Here is a 19,030-nt window from a genome sequence, read left to right as displayed (position 1 = left end):
AAGAATTTCTAAAGTTAAAATAAAAAATAATGGAGACAGGGGACATCCCTGTCTCGTCCCTTTCCCAATTTTAAAAGTTTCTGTTAACCCACCATTTACTATTATTTGTGCTGTTTGCTTCTGATATATTGCTTTAATTGCATGGATAAAATAATCCCCAAATTGCATTTTTTTCTATTACTTTAAATAAAAACTGCCAATCCAATCTATCAAAAGCTTTTTCAGCATCCAGAAAAAAAACCGCTGCATCCTGTCTTGTTTAAGTAACTCAAGGCAGCAAACATACCCAATATTCTTCCTCCTCCCATTTTTCCCACAACAACAACCTTGTGAAGTGGTTGGGCTGAGAAAAAGTGACTCTCCCAAGATCACCCAGCCAGTGTTTCTGCCTAAACTGGGCTAGAACTCACAGTCTCCTAGTTTCTAGACAAGCACCCTCACCATTATACCAAACTGGCTCTTGCTTTAAGAAAACAATATACTTGTTTTATAAAGTGAAAATTTCTATCTTAAGTATTTAACATAACATAACATCAGAGTTATTAACATAACATAACATCAGAGTATTTCATAGTAATCACTTTTCCAATTCTCCAGGAAGATATACTTCAAAAAAGGATCTTGTTATTTTGAAGCACTACAGTTAGCCAAATGAGTATTTCTATTGACCTTGTATGCCAATTGTATGCTGAACATACAATTCACCTTCCTGCTGCACAGCAATGTTGTGTTCTATCTGTTGGGTACTCTCATGGAGGTTCATTTCTTATTTTTCTTTTTTGAAAATTGAATTATAAAGAATATCTTGGTTTCCTGCCACTATCAAATCCTTTTCTCAATTGGAAATCAATTTCTCTTTTTTTGAAATAATGTGACTTGGTGGAATATGGGGAAAAAGCTCAGAGACTTAAAAATTCTAAATAAGAAAACAAATTAACGTTTATAAACTAATTTAAAATGGGTTAACAATCTTCCTTAATATCATAATTAAGGTTAATTTTGTTAAGAGTATTCTGTTAACTGGTATTACAAGATGACTTAATAGTAATTTCTATCCCTTTTTTAGCATTTGCAGTCAGTTAGGTATACAGGCAGTCCTCATTTAACAACCAGAGTTGAGACTGGAAACTTGACTATTAAGCAAAGTGGTCACTAATTGAAACTGCAATTATGTTTATGATTTTATTTCAGCTTTGCTTTACCAACCAGCAAAGGTCATATATGGGAGAATTGGTTCCAAAGTTACTTATTCATCACTGTTGGAACTGCAAATGATTGTCAAACGAGGAGGAGTTAAACTAGAACTACCTCTACTGGTTAAAGTTTCTGGATTAAAAACAGGGAGTCTGTGACTTCCAGTCCTGACTTGGGCACAAAATCTACTGGAGAACTTTGAACAATTACTCCTCCTCAGCCATAAGAAAAAGCATCTGGCAACAACAAATTGCTTCCAAAAATGTTGCAAAAACATTTCATGGATGTATCTTTCAGAGCACAAACGCTTGCCTTCCTGGCACTAAATATACATGATATTGTTTTGAGTGATAGTTTTAGTATTATAGTTCCTTTTCCTGATCAACATAACACATGAAATTTTAGATCTGCTGTATTGTAATATTATTATAAGCCTTATTTATGTAACCTATTTAAAAATAAACTCATTTCTAGTTTCTCTGGAACTTGTACATACAGAATAAAGAAACATAACTAAGCTAAAATAATAATTCCCTGAAAAGTATGGCAACAAATTCAGGACACAAAAGTGATAGAACTGGCGAAGCAAAAGTTGCAGAAAAAACATTTCAGCAGTTCAAGGAAAAAAACAACATAGTGTACATCAAAATGATGATGGACTCATTAAATGAAAGATTTGTAGAATTCTGCCTGCCCAGTACGTGTGATAGATATCTAAATAAATAAGTACATCTTAACATGTACTTAATTTTTCCAGTAATACTTAAGCGATAAATTTCAACTGCTTCTAAAAGACTTCTAAATATCTGGACATCAGCCTCCCTGTGCCATTAAATAAACATTAAGAGCCAATGTGGTGTAGTGGCTACGGACAAGGGGAACCAAGTTGTGGTTCTTGCTAAGCCATGCAAATCCAGTGGATTACTTTGGATAGTCATTCTCTCAGTCCAACCTAGCTCACAGGTTTGTTTTTGTGGAGAAAAACAGGTCCTATACCACACTTAGATATAACTACGTACCAAATAAAAATACTGAAATTCTAAAACTATCCAGCAAAGGATACAACTTCTGTGAAGATAGTTTCTCACCTTCTAAACAGATTGAAGCCTCAAACAGGTTAGAAGACTCATTCCCCAATTGTGAAAAGATCAACTACAATGTAGCCCAGTGCTCACTTGAGACTGATTACATAAGCACGGATAAATGTTTATGCTGATATATATATATATATATATATATGTATATTCATAATAATCGTTACTTATCATGGCTCATCTGCAACTTTAGGACAATTGAAGCCAGTGTTGGTATTTGTCTTTTCTTCTAAATATAGTATGAACTTTTGTGAGACTTTCCATCTACTAAGAAGGGTAGAGAAAGAATTTAAGAATTCCACATTGTGTTAGATTTATTTATTTATGCAGATCCCTGTAGCTATCCTCTTCATTTTCATTCTTATGCAATGCATGTAGTGATGTTGCCTATGTCATAACAATTTCATTTTAATTCAGCTTGACAGGATTCTTTTACTATTTGCCCTAAATGAAAGAGGTCCACTTCATTAGACTATTTATCTTTTATGTTTTATTGTGTCACTGACATTAAGATATAATACTTCTATCACCATTAAAATGCCAGATTCCTAGATACAGTATTTTTCTTCATTTTTAATGAGTAGACAGAATCCAGATGGCATTATCTTGTTTTCTATTTGCTGCTGTGCAAATGTAGGGACTAAACTAATTAGTGGAAATAGGAAGATGAACAGCTGTTAGTGAAGGGCCACTTCACACACACTATTTTTCTGTATGAACATGATCTCTATTTAGGGGGGGAAATGTGAAATTCATTTACCATGCAAGAGAATTGTATAGCCATACTATGTTGCTTTATCAGAACTAATGTCACTGTAACTCCACTAACAGCTAATAAACACTGACAATTAGCAAACTTTCACACTGCACTCTTGATAATTCCGATGCTTTTAAAAAATAACAAGTTATATTGCTGCTACTCTCGTACACTATCTTTGTAGCATAGGCACCAATTAATGAGCAATAATGGCACAATGCCTCTTTCATTATGGTCAAACATATACCAGATCCTTCACATTCAGTTGCTAAACAAAGTAACTGTAAACAGAAAGATCACATTGCCTCTTCTGATAGAGACCAATATGATAGAGATCCGTGCTAAGTGACTGTGTCACCGGGTTCTTTGGATATCACAGCAGCAAAAAAGAGTGTGAGATATTGTGCTGAGCCTGAGAGAAAGAGAAGAATCTTTAGACACAATCAATCAGCAGATGGGAGAGGTTGCTACTGACTTATCAAAGAAATGGATTTGTAGCCAGTCATACAAATAGCCTGGGGGGGGGAAAGTCAAATGCTCCAGGAGACTCTGCCTTAATGAACTCAGTAATATGGGTGGGCTGGAGGTTCTCCTCTCAGTTCTCAAGAATCTGTGGTGTAACATCTAATTCCTGGCCTTAAAATGCATTAAGAAAATTCTACATGAGTCATTCTTCCTTGATTGTGTTCTGAATTTAAGAATCTTGACCCACAGCTTGCAAACATCCTGGGTTTTATCAGGAGACATTCCTGTTATGGAAAACAATTGGCCAGTAAGACCACACTGAATAGAATAGAATAGTATAGAATTTTTTATTGGCCAAGTGTGATTGGACACACAAGGGATTTGTCTTGGTGCATATGCTCTCAGTGTACATAAAAGATACGTCATCAAGGTAAACACTTACAACACTTAATTGTCATAAGTGTCATAGGGTACAAATAAGCAATCAGGAAACAATCAATATCAATATAAATCGTAAGAATACAAACAACAAAGTTATAGTCATACAGTCATAAGTGGAAGGAGATGGGTGATGGGAACGATGAGAAGATTAATAGTAATGCAGATTTAGTAAATAGTTTGACAGTGTTGAGGGAATTATTTGTTTAGCAGAGTGATGGCGTTTGGGGAAAAAACTGTTCTTCTGTCTAGTTGTTCTGGTGTACAGGGCTCTATAGAGTCGTTTTGAGGGTAGGAGTTGAAACAGTTTATGTCCAAGATGCGAGGGGTCTGTAAATATTTTCACAGCCCACTTTTTGACTTGTGCAGTATACAGGTCCTCAATGGAAGGCAGGTTGGTAGCAATTTTTTTTCCTGCAGTTCTTTTTTTCCTTGATTGTGTTCTGCAGTTAAAGAGTCTTGACCCACAGCTTGCAAACATCCTGGGTTTTATCAGGAGACATACCTGTTAAGGAACACAATTGGCCAGTAAGACCACACTGTATGTACAGCTAGGTAAAAACTTACCTGGGGGGAATGTTCTACATAATGAAGCTTCTACACTAAAGATGGGTTTTTACCTGTTTGGCTAGCACCACCAAAAATACAATATCTTTTTTTAGAAGGGCAATTATTACAAAAATTGTGTGTGCGTATGCGTCAATCGCTTGTCTGCTCAATAACTTAATATTTTGGAATGAACTTCCCCCTGGTTTAGGTCAAATACCTGACCTTCGGACCTTCCGCCGCGAACTGAAAACATATCTGTTTGTGCGTGCGGGGCTTTCTTAAATTGTTTAGTTTTAAATTTTAAACTTCTCTCTGGTTTTAATTGGGGTTTTTAGATTCTTAACTATTTTAATTTTGGCCACACTGTATAATAAGTTTTTAAATTTTATTTTAACTGTACATTGTTTCTTTTTATTTTGGCTGTACACCGCCCTGAGTCCTTCGGGAGAAGGGCGGTTTATAAATCTAATAAAATAAATAAATAATAAATAAATAAATATTTCATTGTATTGAAATTGTAGATTAAGTAGTAATTACATTAAATCTCTCTTCTGTTCATCAATTTTGCCACTTTCAGCAAGGCCACAAGCAAACCGCATTGTCAAAATGCAAATAGTTGTTTCAGAATTTTGTATTATATTTTTAGAAGAGGGAAAAAATAAAGTTATTAAATAAAAATAAATAAATAAAAATAAAACAAGTGAATAAACAAGGAATTTACAAATATCACTGAATTACATTATTTGGTTATAAGATTAGAAGTTACAGTAAATTCTATCGAAGCTACTGAAGACTTACTCTGGTTTAACAGATTTTATAAAAATAGGACATTAAGTTTTTACGTTAAGAGAAACTTATATTTCAGATGAGGAATAGACTGATAGCACCTTTTTACACACACACACGTGTATGTATGTATATGTATATGTTTGTTATGTATGGGTAGCTATATAATTTCTTTTGAGAGCAGGCAAAAAAAATATCATTTTTAATGTGTGCTAGTGTGCTCGCAGTAAAAAATGATAATAAAGATTATCTTATTTATAAAATTGTAGTCTAGAAATTACTTCCAAGTCAAATTAAATTCTGTTTCATTTATTTTTGAAATATAAAATTATTTTGCAGTTTGAAACAAATCCCCACAACTTAATAATACTTCTGCAGAAATAAGAATCTTTTCTAAAAGGAATCCAAGAGTATTCTTGCATATGCAATATCAGTTGAATATATATTTGTGAATACTGAATATATATCAAATTCAGTAAATATATACAAAGTTCTTAAAGTACCTTGATGGTATGAAATAAGATTAGCCCCATTTCTGCCATCTTCTGGAAATTCCTTAACATGATGGGTGACATAAAAATTAATAAATAAAAATAAAAATAAAAGTGGCTTCGGGATCTCAGAGAAATGGGGAACTGATAAAATACACAACTGTACATAATATCAAAATGCTCCCTCTTAGTCTTTGTAATTGATTTTTTTATTATTTTATAATAGTTTTTATTGTAGCATAATTTTGTTTTTTATGGTCTGTTTTTATTGCACATTGCCCAGAGTCCTGTTTGGGAAAGTGGTAGCTATATAAATATAATGAATAAATAAATGCCATTCCAATCCTCCTGATAAATTGCAAAGATTTAAACTGGTTACTAATGATCCATCCTAGTCTTTTCCTCCACATAATAAATTCTATTATTGTGAGCTGCCCAGAGTTGTTGAGAGTCAGGAAGCATATAAATAAAATAAATTATGGTGATGATTACCTTCATGATAAATAAAGAGCATTTGTAAAAGCAGATACTTTATTTTCAGATCCACCAAAATTCTCTGATCTAAACTCACTTAAACTTTTAGAAATGATGACTTATAGTGTTGTGCACTTCAAAATCTATTTGTAATTAGTTTCTTCACATATATATAATGTTACTACTTTTTATCCAGAGCTACAAATACCTTCAACTTTCTACAAAATGACTGGCCATTACTTAGTACTTTATTTTTTTCATGTCTTCCACAAACCTGGTTGTTCATTCAACTCTGAATTGGAAACTCCCAATCCCCAAATTTATCTTATGGAGAATCCATGCTAGTTTCCTAGTTACTGCAAGAGTATTCTATTATTTATTCTTCTCTACTTCCTGATTTTTAATAATTCCATGTATGGAAGAAGCCCACATATAATTTACAATATTTTTGTGACTGACTTCAGAGATTTCAAAATCTGCATTTTCATAAGTTTAAAACAATTTACAGGTTCATGAAAAAGTACAGATTAAACAATGATACTGAACAGATAATACACTGAAACTGATTATGGAAAAAGACATTTTTCAAGAGAATAACTTTCTGAGGTAAAGTATTTCCAAATATTTGCTTCAATAAAATAGTTGCAGAGAGGGGAAGACTTACATCATCCTAAGACCTAATTATCTAAAGTTAACAGCATTGTTTTTCCAGCTAAGATGTGATAAGAAAGCTTCAAGAAAAACTTCATGAAGGCCACTTTAGGCCATTAAGACTCAGAATATGCAAGAATGTCTACTATTCACAGCCGATTAGTCTTAAAAACATTTATAGTTGGCTTTGTCAGAAGAATCAATCTTCTCAGTAAAGATGTTATATCAGTATTAGAACAGCATGGAAAAAGACTGGAAATCTTATTTAGAATAGAATAGAATAGAATAGAATAGAATAGAATAGAATAGAATAGAATAGAATAGAATAGAATAGAATAGAATAGAATAGAATAGAATAGAATAGAATTTTTTATTGGCCAAGTGTGATTGGACACACAAGGAATTTTTCTTGGTGCATATGCTCTCAGTGTACATAAAAGAAAAGATACGTTCATCAAGGTACAACATTTACAACACAAATGATGGTCAATATATCAATATAAATCATAAGGATTGCCAGCAACAAAGTTACAGTCATATAGTCATAAGTGGAAAGAGATTGGTGATGGGAACAATGAGAAGATTAATAGTAGTACAGATTTAGTCCATAGTTTGACAGTGTTGAGGGAAATATTTGTTTAGCAGAGTGATGGCCTTCGGGAAAAAACTGTTCTTGTGTCTAGTTGTTCTGATGTGCAGTGCTCTATAGCGTCGTTTTGAGGGTAGGAGTTGAAACAGTTTATGTCCTGGATGTGAGGGAGTTTATGAGTTTAAGAGATCATAAGGCCTTAATTGTTATATACTATTTTTCCAAATTCTCAGAGATTGCAAATATGAGCAATTTTACAGAAGTATACTGTCATTAATTGCTTAAAGACTGTATGATTACAGTGGCCTCGTGAATTAATAATTGGTGTTTTGCAATTCACTAAGCAAAATGTTGACCTGTTTGTAAAGAAGTGTAATTTCACTCATATTATGCCCAGCTTCCTCTATCTACAATCAATGTGGAAGGAGAAAAAAACAAACTACAAAGCAAATTCTAATACTTTTTGCAATTAATGGTAATAAAAATATTAACCATCATAATTCCACTGTAATAAACAAAGTTCTAACCAAAACTATAATACTTTGTGCTATTTAGCTTATCTATTAAAGCAAATCAACAATAAATATCTTGGGTTAATATTCACACATTAAGTACAAGTACCAGTTATACAGAAGAAAAGCCTAGAAAGATCTTTTTCTAATTTTTTTTCTATTTTATTGTTAGCTACTTCATACAAGCTTTTGTAGTAGAAAGGCAGAGTATAAATGCTATATACAATAAACCAAACAAATAATAATGAAAAATTAGTTAAAACAAAACAGCATTTTGCTGTTTTAAAACATGTTACAATGAATTAGTGTTCACAGTGTTAAAAATAGCAAATAAAACGTAACATACATACATGTGTACACACACACACATCTTTGTACCATACAAAAATTCCAGACAATTGAATTTGATATTTAGTTTAATACATAAATAGCAACTCTGACATGCTATGCCTCTATTGTCTTAAAGTTCAAAGCAATATTTTTATTTTCCATTTATGCAATGACCAGATCCATGAAGCAAGATTATAGGTTACATTACAGATCCTCAAACTATAGTCCAGATGACGGATTGATTTTTACACACACACACACACACACACACACACACACACACACACACACACACCTTATTTTAGATGAGGACAATTTGGTCAATAAGAGGGGGCACTCGTCTCATTCTCATTACAAGTGGAAATGGTTTTTCTTTGCTGCCTTTTGCTCGTTTTCCAGCAAACTATGTTCATTTACTGCCTTTAATACTGGACAGACACTAACAGTTTTTCCCACTGATCTGTCTAATTCTGTTTTAAAGCTATTCAAGTTATCAATCATCACTGTACTATTAAGAATTATTTCACTACGATTATCCTGATGGGAATAGCCAACACTCCAGAAGATAGGCTTAAGATACTGAAGGATCTTGACAGACTTGAACATTGGACGCTATCTAACAAAATGAAATTCAATGGTGAAAAAATAAGGTTCTACATTTAGGCAAGAAAAACAAAATGCACAGGAACCGTATATGGTACTTGGCTCAATAGTAGTAACTATGAGAGAGATCCTGGAGTCCTAGTGGACAACCATTTAAATATGAGCCAGCAGTGTACAGCAGCTACCAAAAAAGGCCAACACAGTTCTAGGCCGGGGTAGTCAACCTTTTTATACCTACCGCCCACTTTTGTATCTCTGTTAGTAGTAAAATTTTCTAACTGCCCACCGGTTCCACCGTAATGCTGATTTATAAATTAGGGAAGTAACTTTATAAAATTTATAAAGCAGAGTTACAGCAAGTTAAAGCATATAATAATAATTACTTACCATTTAGTTTCACTTACGTAATGTGAACTAAATTTATGCACAGGTGATACAAATAGTATATTTTCAGAAATTTAAATTGTCACAGGGAATTTTATGAAAACCTAATGAAAATGTTTTAAATAATGCTATGAATTTTTTTTAAAAAAGTCAATTAAATTAAAAAAAAAAGGAAAGTGCTTCAGTATTGGACAAAACTGCTACCGCCCACCATGAAAGCTGGAATGCCCACTAGTGGGCAGTAGGGACCAGGTTGACTACCACTGTTCTAGGCTATATAAACAGAGGATAGAATCAAGATAAAATGAAGTGTTAATACCACTTTATAATGCCTTGGTAAGGCCACACTTGGAATACTGCATCCAGTTTTGGTCGCCACGATGTAAAAAAGATGTGGAGACTCTAGAAAGAGTGCAGAGAAGAGCAACAAAGATGATTAGGGGACTGGAGGCTAAAACATATGAAGAACGGTTGCAGGAACTGGGTATGTCTAATTTAATGAAAAGAAGGACTAGGGGAGACATGATAGCAGTGTTCCAATATCTCAGGGGCTGCCACAAAGAAGAGGGAGTCAAGCTATTCTCCAAAACACCTGAGGGCAGGATAAGAAGCAATGGGTGGAAACTAATCAAGAAGATAAGCAACTTAGAACTAAGGAGAAATTTCCTGACAGTTAGAACAATTAATCAGTAGAATAACTTGCCTGCAGAAGTTGTGAATGCTCCAACACTGGAAGTTTTTAAGAAGATGTTGGATAACCATTTGTCTGAAGTGGTGTAGAATTTCCTGCTTAAGCAGGGGGTTGGACTAGAAGATCTCTAAAGTCCTTTCCAACACTGTTATTCTATTCTATTCTATCCTAAACCTCAGACCACTCTAATTCTAGTATGAGAGAGGAAATAAAGTTTCTCCTCCTCCATTTTTGTCTGTACCATACATAGTTTCCATTCTTACACATTTTTCTAGTTAAAGAGCCACAAATGTAATTTTCTCTCATAACAAGTTAAACTTGATTATTTTTTCTTTAAAATATTCACTTTGACATGTAGTAATTAGAATTGTATAGTGTATTTTAAATATCATACTGTAGTTCCCTATACAGGTTTTTTTGATATTGGCAGCTATATTTTTTTTTCTTGCTAATAATGCCGAATTTAACTTCTTTCGTAGCAATTCCACACTACACGATATTTTCAACAACCCATCCAAAACAAGCTCAGGACTGCAAGACTGCATATATTTTTCTATCTACTATACTGTGATGGAACATGATTTCATTATACTAATCACACTATGACAACAGTAGAATATGTCTCAGTAGACAATGTCCAATATGGACTATATTTTTCTAACCTGGTATAACGTATGCATACATTCCACAAGAATCTATACATAAAACAATGTTATTGTTTTTTACTCTCATCAGAGTTTCAATGGATGTGACTGTTACAACTCATTAAGTCTTGCACATTTCTCCTCTTACAATTTGTAGTGAATCAGTAAGGTTGCTATGGGTGCCGAGACATTGCCATTGTTGCTTTGTTCTGAGTGGATGTTTCAAAAGCATTCTGCTCTCCTAACTTCAGCAGTGGACAAATACAGAAGACCAGCTCAGTTATCCTGACACTGTGGATGAATGAAGGGCTTGCCAGTATATTGGAATGAAATGGAACTGCTTCACTTAATTTAGATTGTTACTCCTTGTTTCTGTCTACCTCTCCTTTCTTGTTGCATTAGTTTCTTCATTTCAAAGAAGTTAAGTAGCAGTTAAGTGATTGCCTGCAGCATCTTTTGGCCTCAAGGCTAGGCAACATGCTCCAACAAGCACAACATAACTGAAAGAAGTCAGAATTGTAAAGACTTGGTTAAATGCACAATTTTAGACAATGGTAGATAGTTAGAAGTATTTATTTGCATAGTGTTAAGAACTCCACATTTTTGGGCAAGGTAAGATGTACTAAGAGCAAGCTAATCAAAACCGACCAACTGTTTGGAGAGAAACATCATTTTCAGAATCATCAATAAGAGAGTGCCTACCTTGTCTACCTGGTTACCTGTTGGGGCTGGAAGAGATTCTGCAGGCGGGGCGTTCAGGCACCAATAAAAATGCAGCCCCACCTCCATCTGCGGTTTGAAGGCGGAGGAGGAGCTATGAACTCCTGCTAAGATACCTGCAGGAGGTAGCTGGGCACTAACCTTTAGCCCTCCGGCCTCAAAGCAAGTTCGCACCTATTGTTGCTGAAAACCGCATGCTTCAATGGAAAGGGGAGTGAACCATTTCGAGGGTGGAGAAACGAAGCCCGCACATTGCCAGTCACACAAAAGAGTGCAAACAAGCTGGCTGTTGTGAGAGCCCTGTGTGTCCTTCGGCGTGTAAATATCCTCCCTGCAACAGCCACGGGCGAATGAAAGGACCAGGGAGGGGGTTTTCAAGGGGCGCCGCGCGTAATAAAGCCGAAAGGTTGAAGCTGGGGTGATAGTGGTGCGGGGGGGGGGGAAAGAGGAGAAGTACTGCGGGGATTGCAACAGAAGGCTGCATAGGTTAGGGAAGGCGGAAAAAGAGGATGAGAGGCACCCAGAACTTGAAGGAATATGGGTTTTAAACGGTGGCGAGTCTATGAAAAGGCCGTCGGGAAAGGGGGAAGCAGGTTTGGAGGGAGGAACCGAGAAATGGGGAGGAGCAGGAGAGAGAAAACTGTATCCTGGGGTGTCTGTGCCTCAGTTCAATTCACGGAAGCCAGGATCCCGATGGCATTTTAAGGCGCTTTACCGGGAAACCTTTCCCACTCCTTTTAAACTGGTCTTACTCCCAAGTAGCGCGTGCTTAGCCCTGCGGCGCCAGGGGAACTTCCTCGGGCACCGTCCCCGAGAGGTGAGCGCTCGGCGGCTACCTGGGGAATTGTCTCGCTCCAGAGGAGGGGGAGGGGGAGGTGAGAGCCGCACACGGGCACACAAGCACTCCTTGGCCAGGAGCGGGATCGAAGAAAGCCTGGATGCGGAACAGGAGAGGGAGGAGGAGTGGCAGAACAAACGAACCAAGAGGGCTTTCTCGGGTGCGCGACGCACGCAGAATGTGACGCCGCGGGTGGTGGTGGTGGTGGTGGTGGGGAGAGCACGAAGAGCAAACGGAGCGGCAGCCCGAAGAAAGCGGGAGGAGCGGCGCGCGAGTAGTAGGAGGGGTCGGCAGGCGGGTGCAAGGTAACGCTTGGCGGGCAGGCGGGCTAGTTAGCGTCGGGCGCGCGCAGCGCGGGCCTAGTTGAAGCGGCTTAGCTGCGCTAGCAACTCCCCGGGCGGTCGGCGGCGCGCGGGATGCGTGTTCCCGCGCGCGCACGGAGAGAGTAGCGCGTGCGAACCGATCGGAGGGCTCCGCGAACGGCCGGCGTCTTATCTACGTGCGGAGAGACGGTGGCGGAGCCCGAGACTCGTTAGCGGGTCGGAGCGAAAGCAGCATGCGGGTGGCGGCGCTCTGGGCGCGCGTGGTGAGTAATGTCTCGCCTTCTTCCCCGCTCGCTCGCTCGCTGCCTGTTGAGCGTAGTAGGAAAGGCTGGCTTCTCCCGTGGCTTTAAAAGCCCCGCTTGCCACGTTCAACTTGTCCCATCGCGTCGTGTAGGGGTTTCCCACTGGAGAGTTCTCCTGGTCATTCCGCCGCTTTCCGCAGAAGGCAGCCTCCCCCCCACCCAATGTCCTCCGGGGAATCTTCTCAGCGGCGGGAACTCGCCCTCGCTCGGGTGTGTGTGTGTGTGTGTGTGTGTGTGTGTGTGAGGGGTGTCTTTCGCATTCGATTACTCTCGGAATGTGGAGTTCTGGGTGGTGGTGGTGGGTGAGTGGAATGTTCCTCGCGACCCGCCCTCCTCTTCTCACCTGCTGGCGGCATTTCGGTCGATTTCTTTCTTTTTATTCCGGAATCCAATTGTGGGCCGTTTCCCCGTCTTCCTCTTTTCCACCTGCACCACCTCTGGGCTGCTTTTTTATGCGCTGCGCTGTATTGTGTTGGCGTGACTGTTTGGGAACTGTTGCACGAAGAGGGTAATTTGCATTTTCTCGACTTCTCTCTTTTCTGTGATTTGTGCTCGGGATGTATGTTTTAGGATACGGTAGGGCACAATCCGCCGCCTCCTGTTTTGTAACCAGACGGTTGCGAATATTTTTATTTATTTATTTTTTAAAAAATCCAGTTTAAAGGTTGGGGAGATTCTTCCCGATTGCGCGTCCACGGAGTGTTCTTTTTTTTTTTTAAATAAAGGATTTCCCTAAAACCTGAAGGAATCAAAGGAGATGCATCAAGTGTCCGAATGTTCATATTGCCTGGAAATACGGTTTCCTTATTAATGAAAATGGCCTGGTGACCTTTCCCTCCGCACCACATAATATACGAATTGTCAACGAAGTCTGTAAGAAAATCGTTCTCCGGGTATATATCCATCCCCCCCCCCCCACCCCATGGCGGTTTGAAAAGATCTGCTGACTTCACCTGCGGTGCTTAAGACTCTCACGGCTAGGAATGCTGCCTTGCCTGCTTCTCCACCCTGAGACAAACGTTCAGAAACAAAATCTTTGGATTTCTCCCAGGTTTACAATATAGTCTGGAAAAGAGAAATAGTAATACCCCTGCAACAGTAACCCGCAGACCAAATGCTTTCCTAATGCCAGCTTTTTTCAATCCGCAACCCAGGAGCTGAGTTAAATACTTACGTATTTATTTATGCATGTGTGCTTTATTTATTTATGCATGTATGCGCATTGGAAAGGATTGAGAGAAACAATGAGTTTTTGGGGCTTTCAACAGACAGATTTGTGGTTTTGCACTTCCAGACAGCTTTAGAGTAGTGCTTTCTTGCTTCGGAGTTTGCACTTTTAAATAAAAAGGATGATTACCAAACTAACTCATAAATGTTTTTGTTCTGATATTTAGCTGTTAGCATTCATCATTTTATTTTCTTCAAAATAAAGGCTGCATAAAAATCATGGAGAGCTTTGGGTGCTCTTAGCATTACATGTTTTGTTTTTGGAATACTGACTTCTTAAAATATCTTTTTCGACAAAAAAATAGTTTTCTGTTCTTTTAACAGCATTTAAATAGCTTTTTGTAGTGAATGTTAAATATGAACTGAAGTTTCTCTGCATTCCAGGGTGTTGTGGACAAAACAGCGTTTGCATTCCTCAGAATTTTAATATAGAATTAAACAGTGGAAGATTCCCTCTTGGAATTAGGTGATAGAGCATTCTGCCACCTTAAATTCTATTTTGTCATTTGTCCTGGGAGAGGGTTATGTTTGTATGCAAGATCTAAACTTTTGCCCCCTGTTGGACTGGCAGAAGTACTTTAGATGAGAAGGAAAGAACCCTTTTAAAATGCAAATAGTGTAGGCACTTTGTCAACCAGCTCCCACTCAACTTGTTGGTTTCTTTTTAACTGAAGAATGACTAGTAGATTGTATGAAATCCCAAGAGGAGTTCTGAATATCAGGAATGAAAGAACTATAATATTCACAGTGTCCCACTTGTTAATTTTTTTCTCCAATATTAGGTTTACATAGGGGTAACTTGGATTACAGAATCATTGTCATGATTTTTTACTTCACTATTATGCAAGGTAGTATAACTATAATACTGTTTGAATTTATTTAACACAAGAGATGCATTCTTATTTTTACCATTTCCATAAAATAATTTATCACCTTGAAAATGCAGTCTGAATATTGATTTTTAAATTCTTAAAGCATTTGTGCATGGAACTTTAATACTGCAATTTCCAGTGATTTATATCAATTACTACTGTACTGAAACATTGACAGTGCATCCTAATTTTGTATATTGTCTATCAAACTATCCATTTGTCATTTGAATTGGTTTGTAGGATCTATGTTGTTTCTTTTGGAGTACAGATATCCACTACTATAGCTAAGTGAAAATCAGGTCAGATGGATGGAGACATAAAGAATTAAGGAATCCAGTTGCCTCAAAGCTCGCATTCAGTCTAGTACTATGTGACCATAACCAAATTTGTTGGACTTTTCACTACTGTTCTCCCCTTTCCCTCAGTGTTATTATTGTTAGCTTCAAATTATGGGCCTTTCTTTTGTACTAATAACTGGAAATTATTCCTAAATTGCACTTGTTCAATATGAAATGATTAGTTGAGAAATTAGCTGCTTTAGTATTTGCAGGATTTTGAATATGGCTAACTCATTCTTATAGATAAAAAGTTGAAGAGGTGGTTTGTTAATCGATGCTCATTCTTTTGGTATTTTTCCATTGCTCTGCCCCCTTACCAAATAGACTTTCAGAAGACAAAAGAAAATGATATTATAGTTTCCATATGTTGGGCTGTGTCTGCCTTCCTATATATGGAAGAGAAATAAAAACTTTGCTCGTCCAATATAGCCCTCAGTTAGCATGTCTAAATGAATAATGGCTTTGGCCAGAAGGGTGTCTATAACTTTTTAAAAGTTGTCTGATTTCTTGGATGCAATTCTTGCTTATTTCAGATGAAATTATGAGTGCCTACCTAATATACATCTGAGTTAAGGTCATCTTGGTAAAGAAATGAACAAATAACATCTTATTCAACAGGAATGTATCCCATTGAAGTCTTATTCAAAGGAATAAGAAACTATGAACATGGTTTAAGTTATTTTTTATGTGGAGCTTCTACAAAGATAGATAACCTTTTGTTTATGTCAATATCATTATATATGCCATCTCCACAAAGGAGATGTTTACTGGATTGCCAGTGTTGTTGAGTAGTTCTCCTTACTTCCCCTAATCAATGGAATCTTGGAGTGTGACTTCATTATAAAAATTATATGAAAAGCTACATATAACTTACTATCTCAATACTTATATCACAATGGTTTATATTGCTGTCAGTGTACTTTAATCTTTGACTTATTACTTTGCCAAGTTGTCATATACGTACGTAGTTCTTATGTTCAAAAATGCAACTGACAAATTCATTGTTTAGTAAGAAATAAATGTAATGTATCATCATTATAGCCATCCTTGTACTTAAAGTAAGTTGTAAAATAGTATAGTTACATTTAAATTCTTGCTTGTTTTTAATCCATAAATTTTGAGGAGACTAAGGCTTTTTACTAATTTCCAGTTCCACATTTGCATGAAAATTCAAGACAACTTAATCAGTAAAATGAATTTAAACCTTATATATAACATTGGGCCTGAAATTAATTATAGAACTAATGCTTATCCTAAATCTTTCTAATGAGGACACTGTGCCCTTCAAGATAACCTCTAATTTGATATAACAGTATTATTTGAAGAGCATGTAATGTAATGGATGCTAACCCAATATAAAAATTGTGTTTTGGGCTTGTCATGCAGGCTTGCTAATCTGCATTCCTGTCACATTCAGGATTGTCTTTTGGACATATGGGCTTGGATGCGAGTTGTCTGTTGCTTTGAGATGCAGAGGCCTATTTATTTCTATCTATTCTGAGTTAGATGGAATAATTATGCCAAACTCCCTATGGTGTCATACACCATTGGGGTGGTATTTTGTATATATAGAAATCTTTGGGCTGGACAAGCTGCAACCCCTTTCTATTAAGAACTACCATATTTTTTGGCCTATAAGACACTCTGGACTATAAGATGCAGCTAGCTTTTGGGGAGGAAAACTAAGAAGAAAAAAACCTGCCTTTGCCTCCCAGTAATTTGCCTCCTTGCAGCAAACAACAAACAGCCTGGTCATCTTCAGCACCACTTGATTTAGTATGAGCAGCTGACAGCCTCCCGGAATACTGATAATCAGCTGTTCCAGGCTGCGGGGATCGCCATTGCCCAACACCGTTGCCTATTGCTGCCTCTGCCTGCCCCATTTTCGGCTGCCTCCGCCTTCCCCATTTTCAGCCTCTACACAGCCTGTTTTTCCAGTCAAAAACGGAATGCATGGATGCCAAAAATGGGGCGCACAGAGGCTGAAAATGGGGCAGGCAGCAGCGGCGATCCTCACAGCCTGGAACAGCTGATCGTCGGTAGTCCGGGAGGCTGATCCAACCGCCAATTAGCTGCTTGTGCTAAATCAGGCTGTGCTGAAGCTGACTAGGCTGTTTGTTGTTTGCTGCAAGGAGACAAATTGCTGGGAGGCAGAAGCCGAAGGGTGGGGACCAGTGGGTGGGTAGGGCTTCGGCAACGTTCGCTCTATAAGATGCACAGACATTTCCACCCACTTTTGGCGGGGGGGGGGGAAGTGTATCTTATAGTCCGAAAAATATATATGTCAGTGTGAATGATTTGAGTTATACCAAATTAATTGTGCGGTACACTACTTTTGGTTTTAAATTTAATGTTTATATAGGCTTATCATGTACTTATTACATATATAATTGTTTTTATTATATCAATTTACTGTTTATCATGAAGGGTAGAATTTTCTGCTTAGAGAAGTCTGAGTAATACCGTACAGCATTTTTGATTTAAAGGGGAAATGGTGCTAGGAAGAGCATGAGTATCCCATGAAGCATTTACTAGTAACTTCTTAAAACATCTTAAATCTTTTCTAGGGATCAATGGCTGTCTCCCACAGCTGCTGAAGAATAATCTCAAGAAAATAAAAAGTTGTGTTTGGTTTTAAATATATAATGCGTATGATGTGTTTTAGTTCTATAATTTCAGCTCTCAATGACATATTAGTGAGGATTGATATTTTTTGGGGTTATACTATGCTTTGAATGTTCACACAAGATAGCCCATGTTATGCTAGAGGCAGCAGTGCTATATTCTGATAGAATAATTAGACAACAGTATATAGGGCAATGCTGGACACATATATCTGATTTTTATGATGCAAAGATAATTGGGATAGAACTTTTCAGATCTGTAATTTTAATTATAGAATAAACTTGTATTACCTTTTCTTGTGCAAAAGCAGTTATTACATGGAATATTGTTGATGTTTATCACGAAGGGCAGAATGTCCTGATTACACAAATACAACGTGTGTTAGGTCATTGCTTAATTTTAGGTCTAATATTATATAAGCTTTATATTTTTATTTTATTGACTGAATTACTTTTTGGATTTTCATATGAATAAAGAAAATAAGTGCTTCATTCTCATCTGACTTAGGGTATTTGGGAAGCCAATTCCTTTCCTGGAAAACTCTTTTTTCAAAGCAAAATGTTAAAACAAAGTATAGTCAAAAAATAACCATACAATGTCAATCCCACCTCAGGCTTCTCTCATGGATCTATATGTATATGATTGGTGTTATCCAAAGGGGTTTTTGGGATGCAAAAGTCCATTTCATATTAATATGGGCCTATTTTATTTAATGATTTTTATAATACAGCTTAATTAAAAATAATACTTTCCACTTTTCTGCTGTTTATGTGTTGCTTATCTCTGATTTCACTGTGACTTTTGGCAGAAACAGTAAAAGAAAAGCAAATTATTTTCCAAATATTTTGATAAAAAAAAACATTTCTGGATTGATGCCCTTGATTCTTATTGAGAGGAGACTTGGGTTATTTTCATCCTTATGTGCTTGTTGTGCCTTTTAGACTGAGAGTTGTTGAATTTTTATCTCCAAAGAAGAAAAGTGGTAACAAAAGAAATACTTGGTCTTTAAGCCATTAATATTGTTTGTTTTATTTTATATATAAAATATTGTAACCATATATTTTAGCAAAATTCATATAAAATTACAGCAATACATATCAGTTCAGTACATCCTCTCTAATAATAATATGGTT

General features: G+C 36.9%; 1 protein-coding gene and 1 long non-coding RNA gene across 3 annotated transcripts in view; one reads left to right on the top strand and one right to left on the bottom strand.

Moving 5' to 3' along the window:
- LOC131194290 (uncharacterized) overlaps nucleotides 1–13,296 on the bottom strand; it is a 34,341-nt gene extending 21,045 nt beyond the window's left edge. The window contains exon 1 of one of the 2 annotated variants that reach the window (XR_009154138.1): nucleotides 13,179–13,296. This is a non-coding gene — a long non-coding RNA (uncharacterized LOC131194290). Of the gene's footprint in view, nucleotides 1–11,354; nucleotides 12,190–13,178 lie in introns of those variants that run through there. The other variant, XR_009154139.1, reaches the window with a different exon arrangement.
- PTPRF (protein tyrosine phosphatase receptor type F) overlaps nucleotides 13,273–19,030 on the top strand; it is a 609,016-nt gene continuing 603,258 nt past the window's right edge. Inside the window, exon 1 of the mRNA XM_058175103.1 lies at nucleotides 13,273–13,343. Within this exon, the coding sequence (XP_058031086.1) occupies nucleotides 13,288–13,343 (56 nt within the window). The 5' untranslated portion in view covers nucleotides 13,273–13,287. The remainder of the gene's footprint in view (nucleotides 13,344–19,030) is intronic.

The sequence above is a fragment of the Ahaetulla prasina genome, chromosome 3, assembly GCF_028640845.1.
Source record: "Ahaetulla prasina isolate Xishuangbanna chromosome 3, ASM2864084v1, whole genome shotgun sequence".
NCBI lineage: Eukaryota > Metazoa > Chordata > Lepidosauria > Squamata > Colubridae > Ahaetulla > Ahaetulla prasina.
The sequence above is the reverse complement of the archived record's forward strand: the minus strand, read 5'-3'. Positions and strand labels throughout refer to the sequence as shown.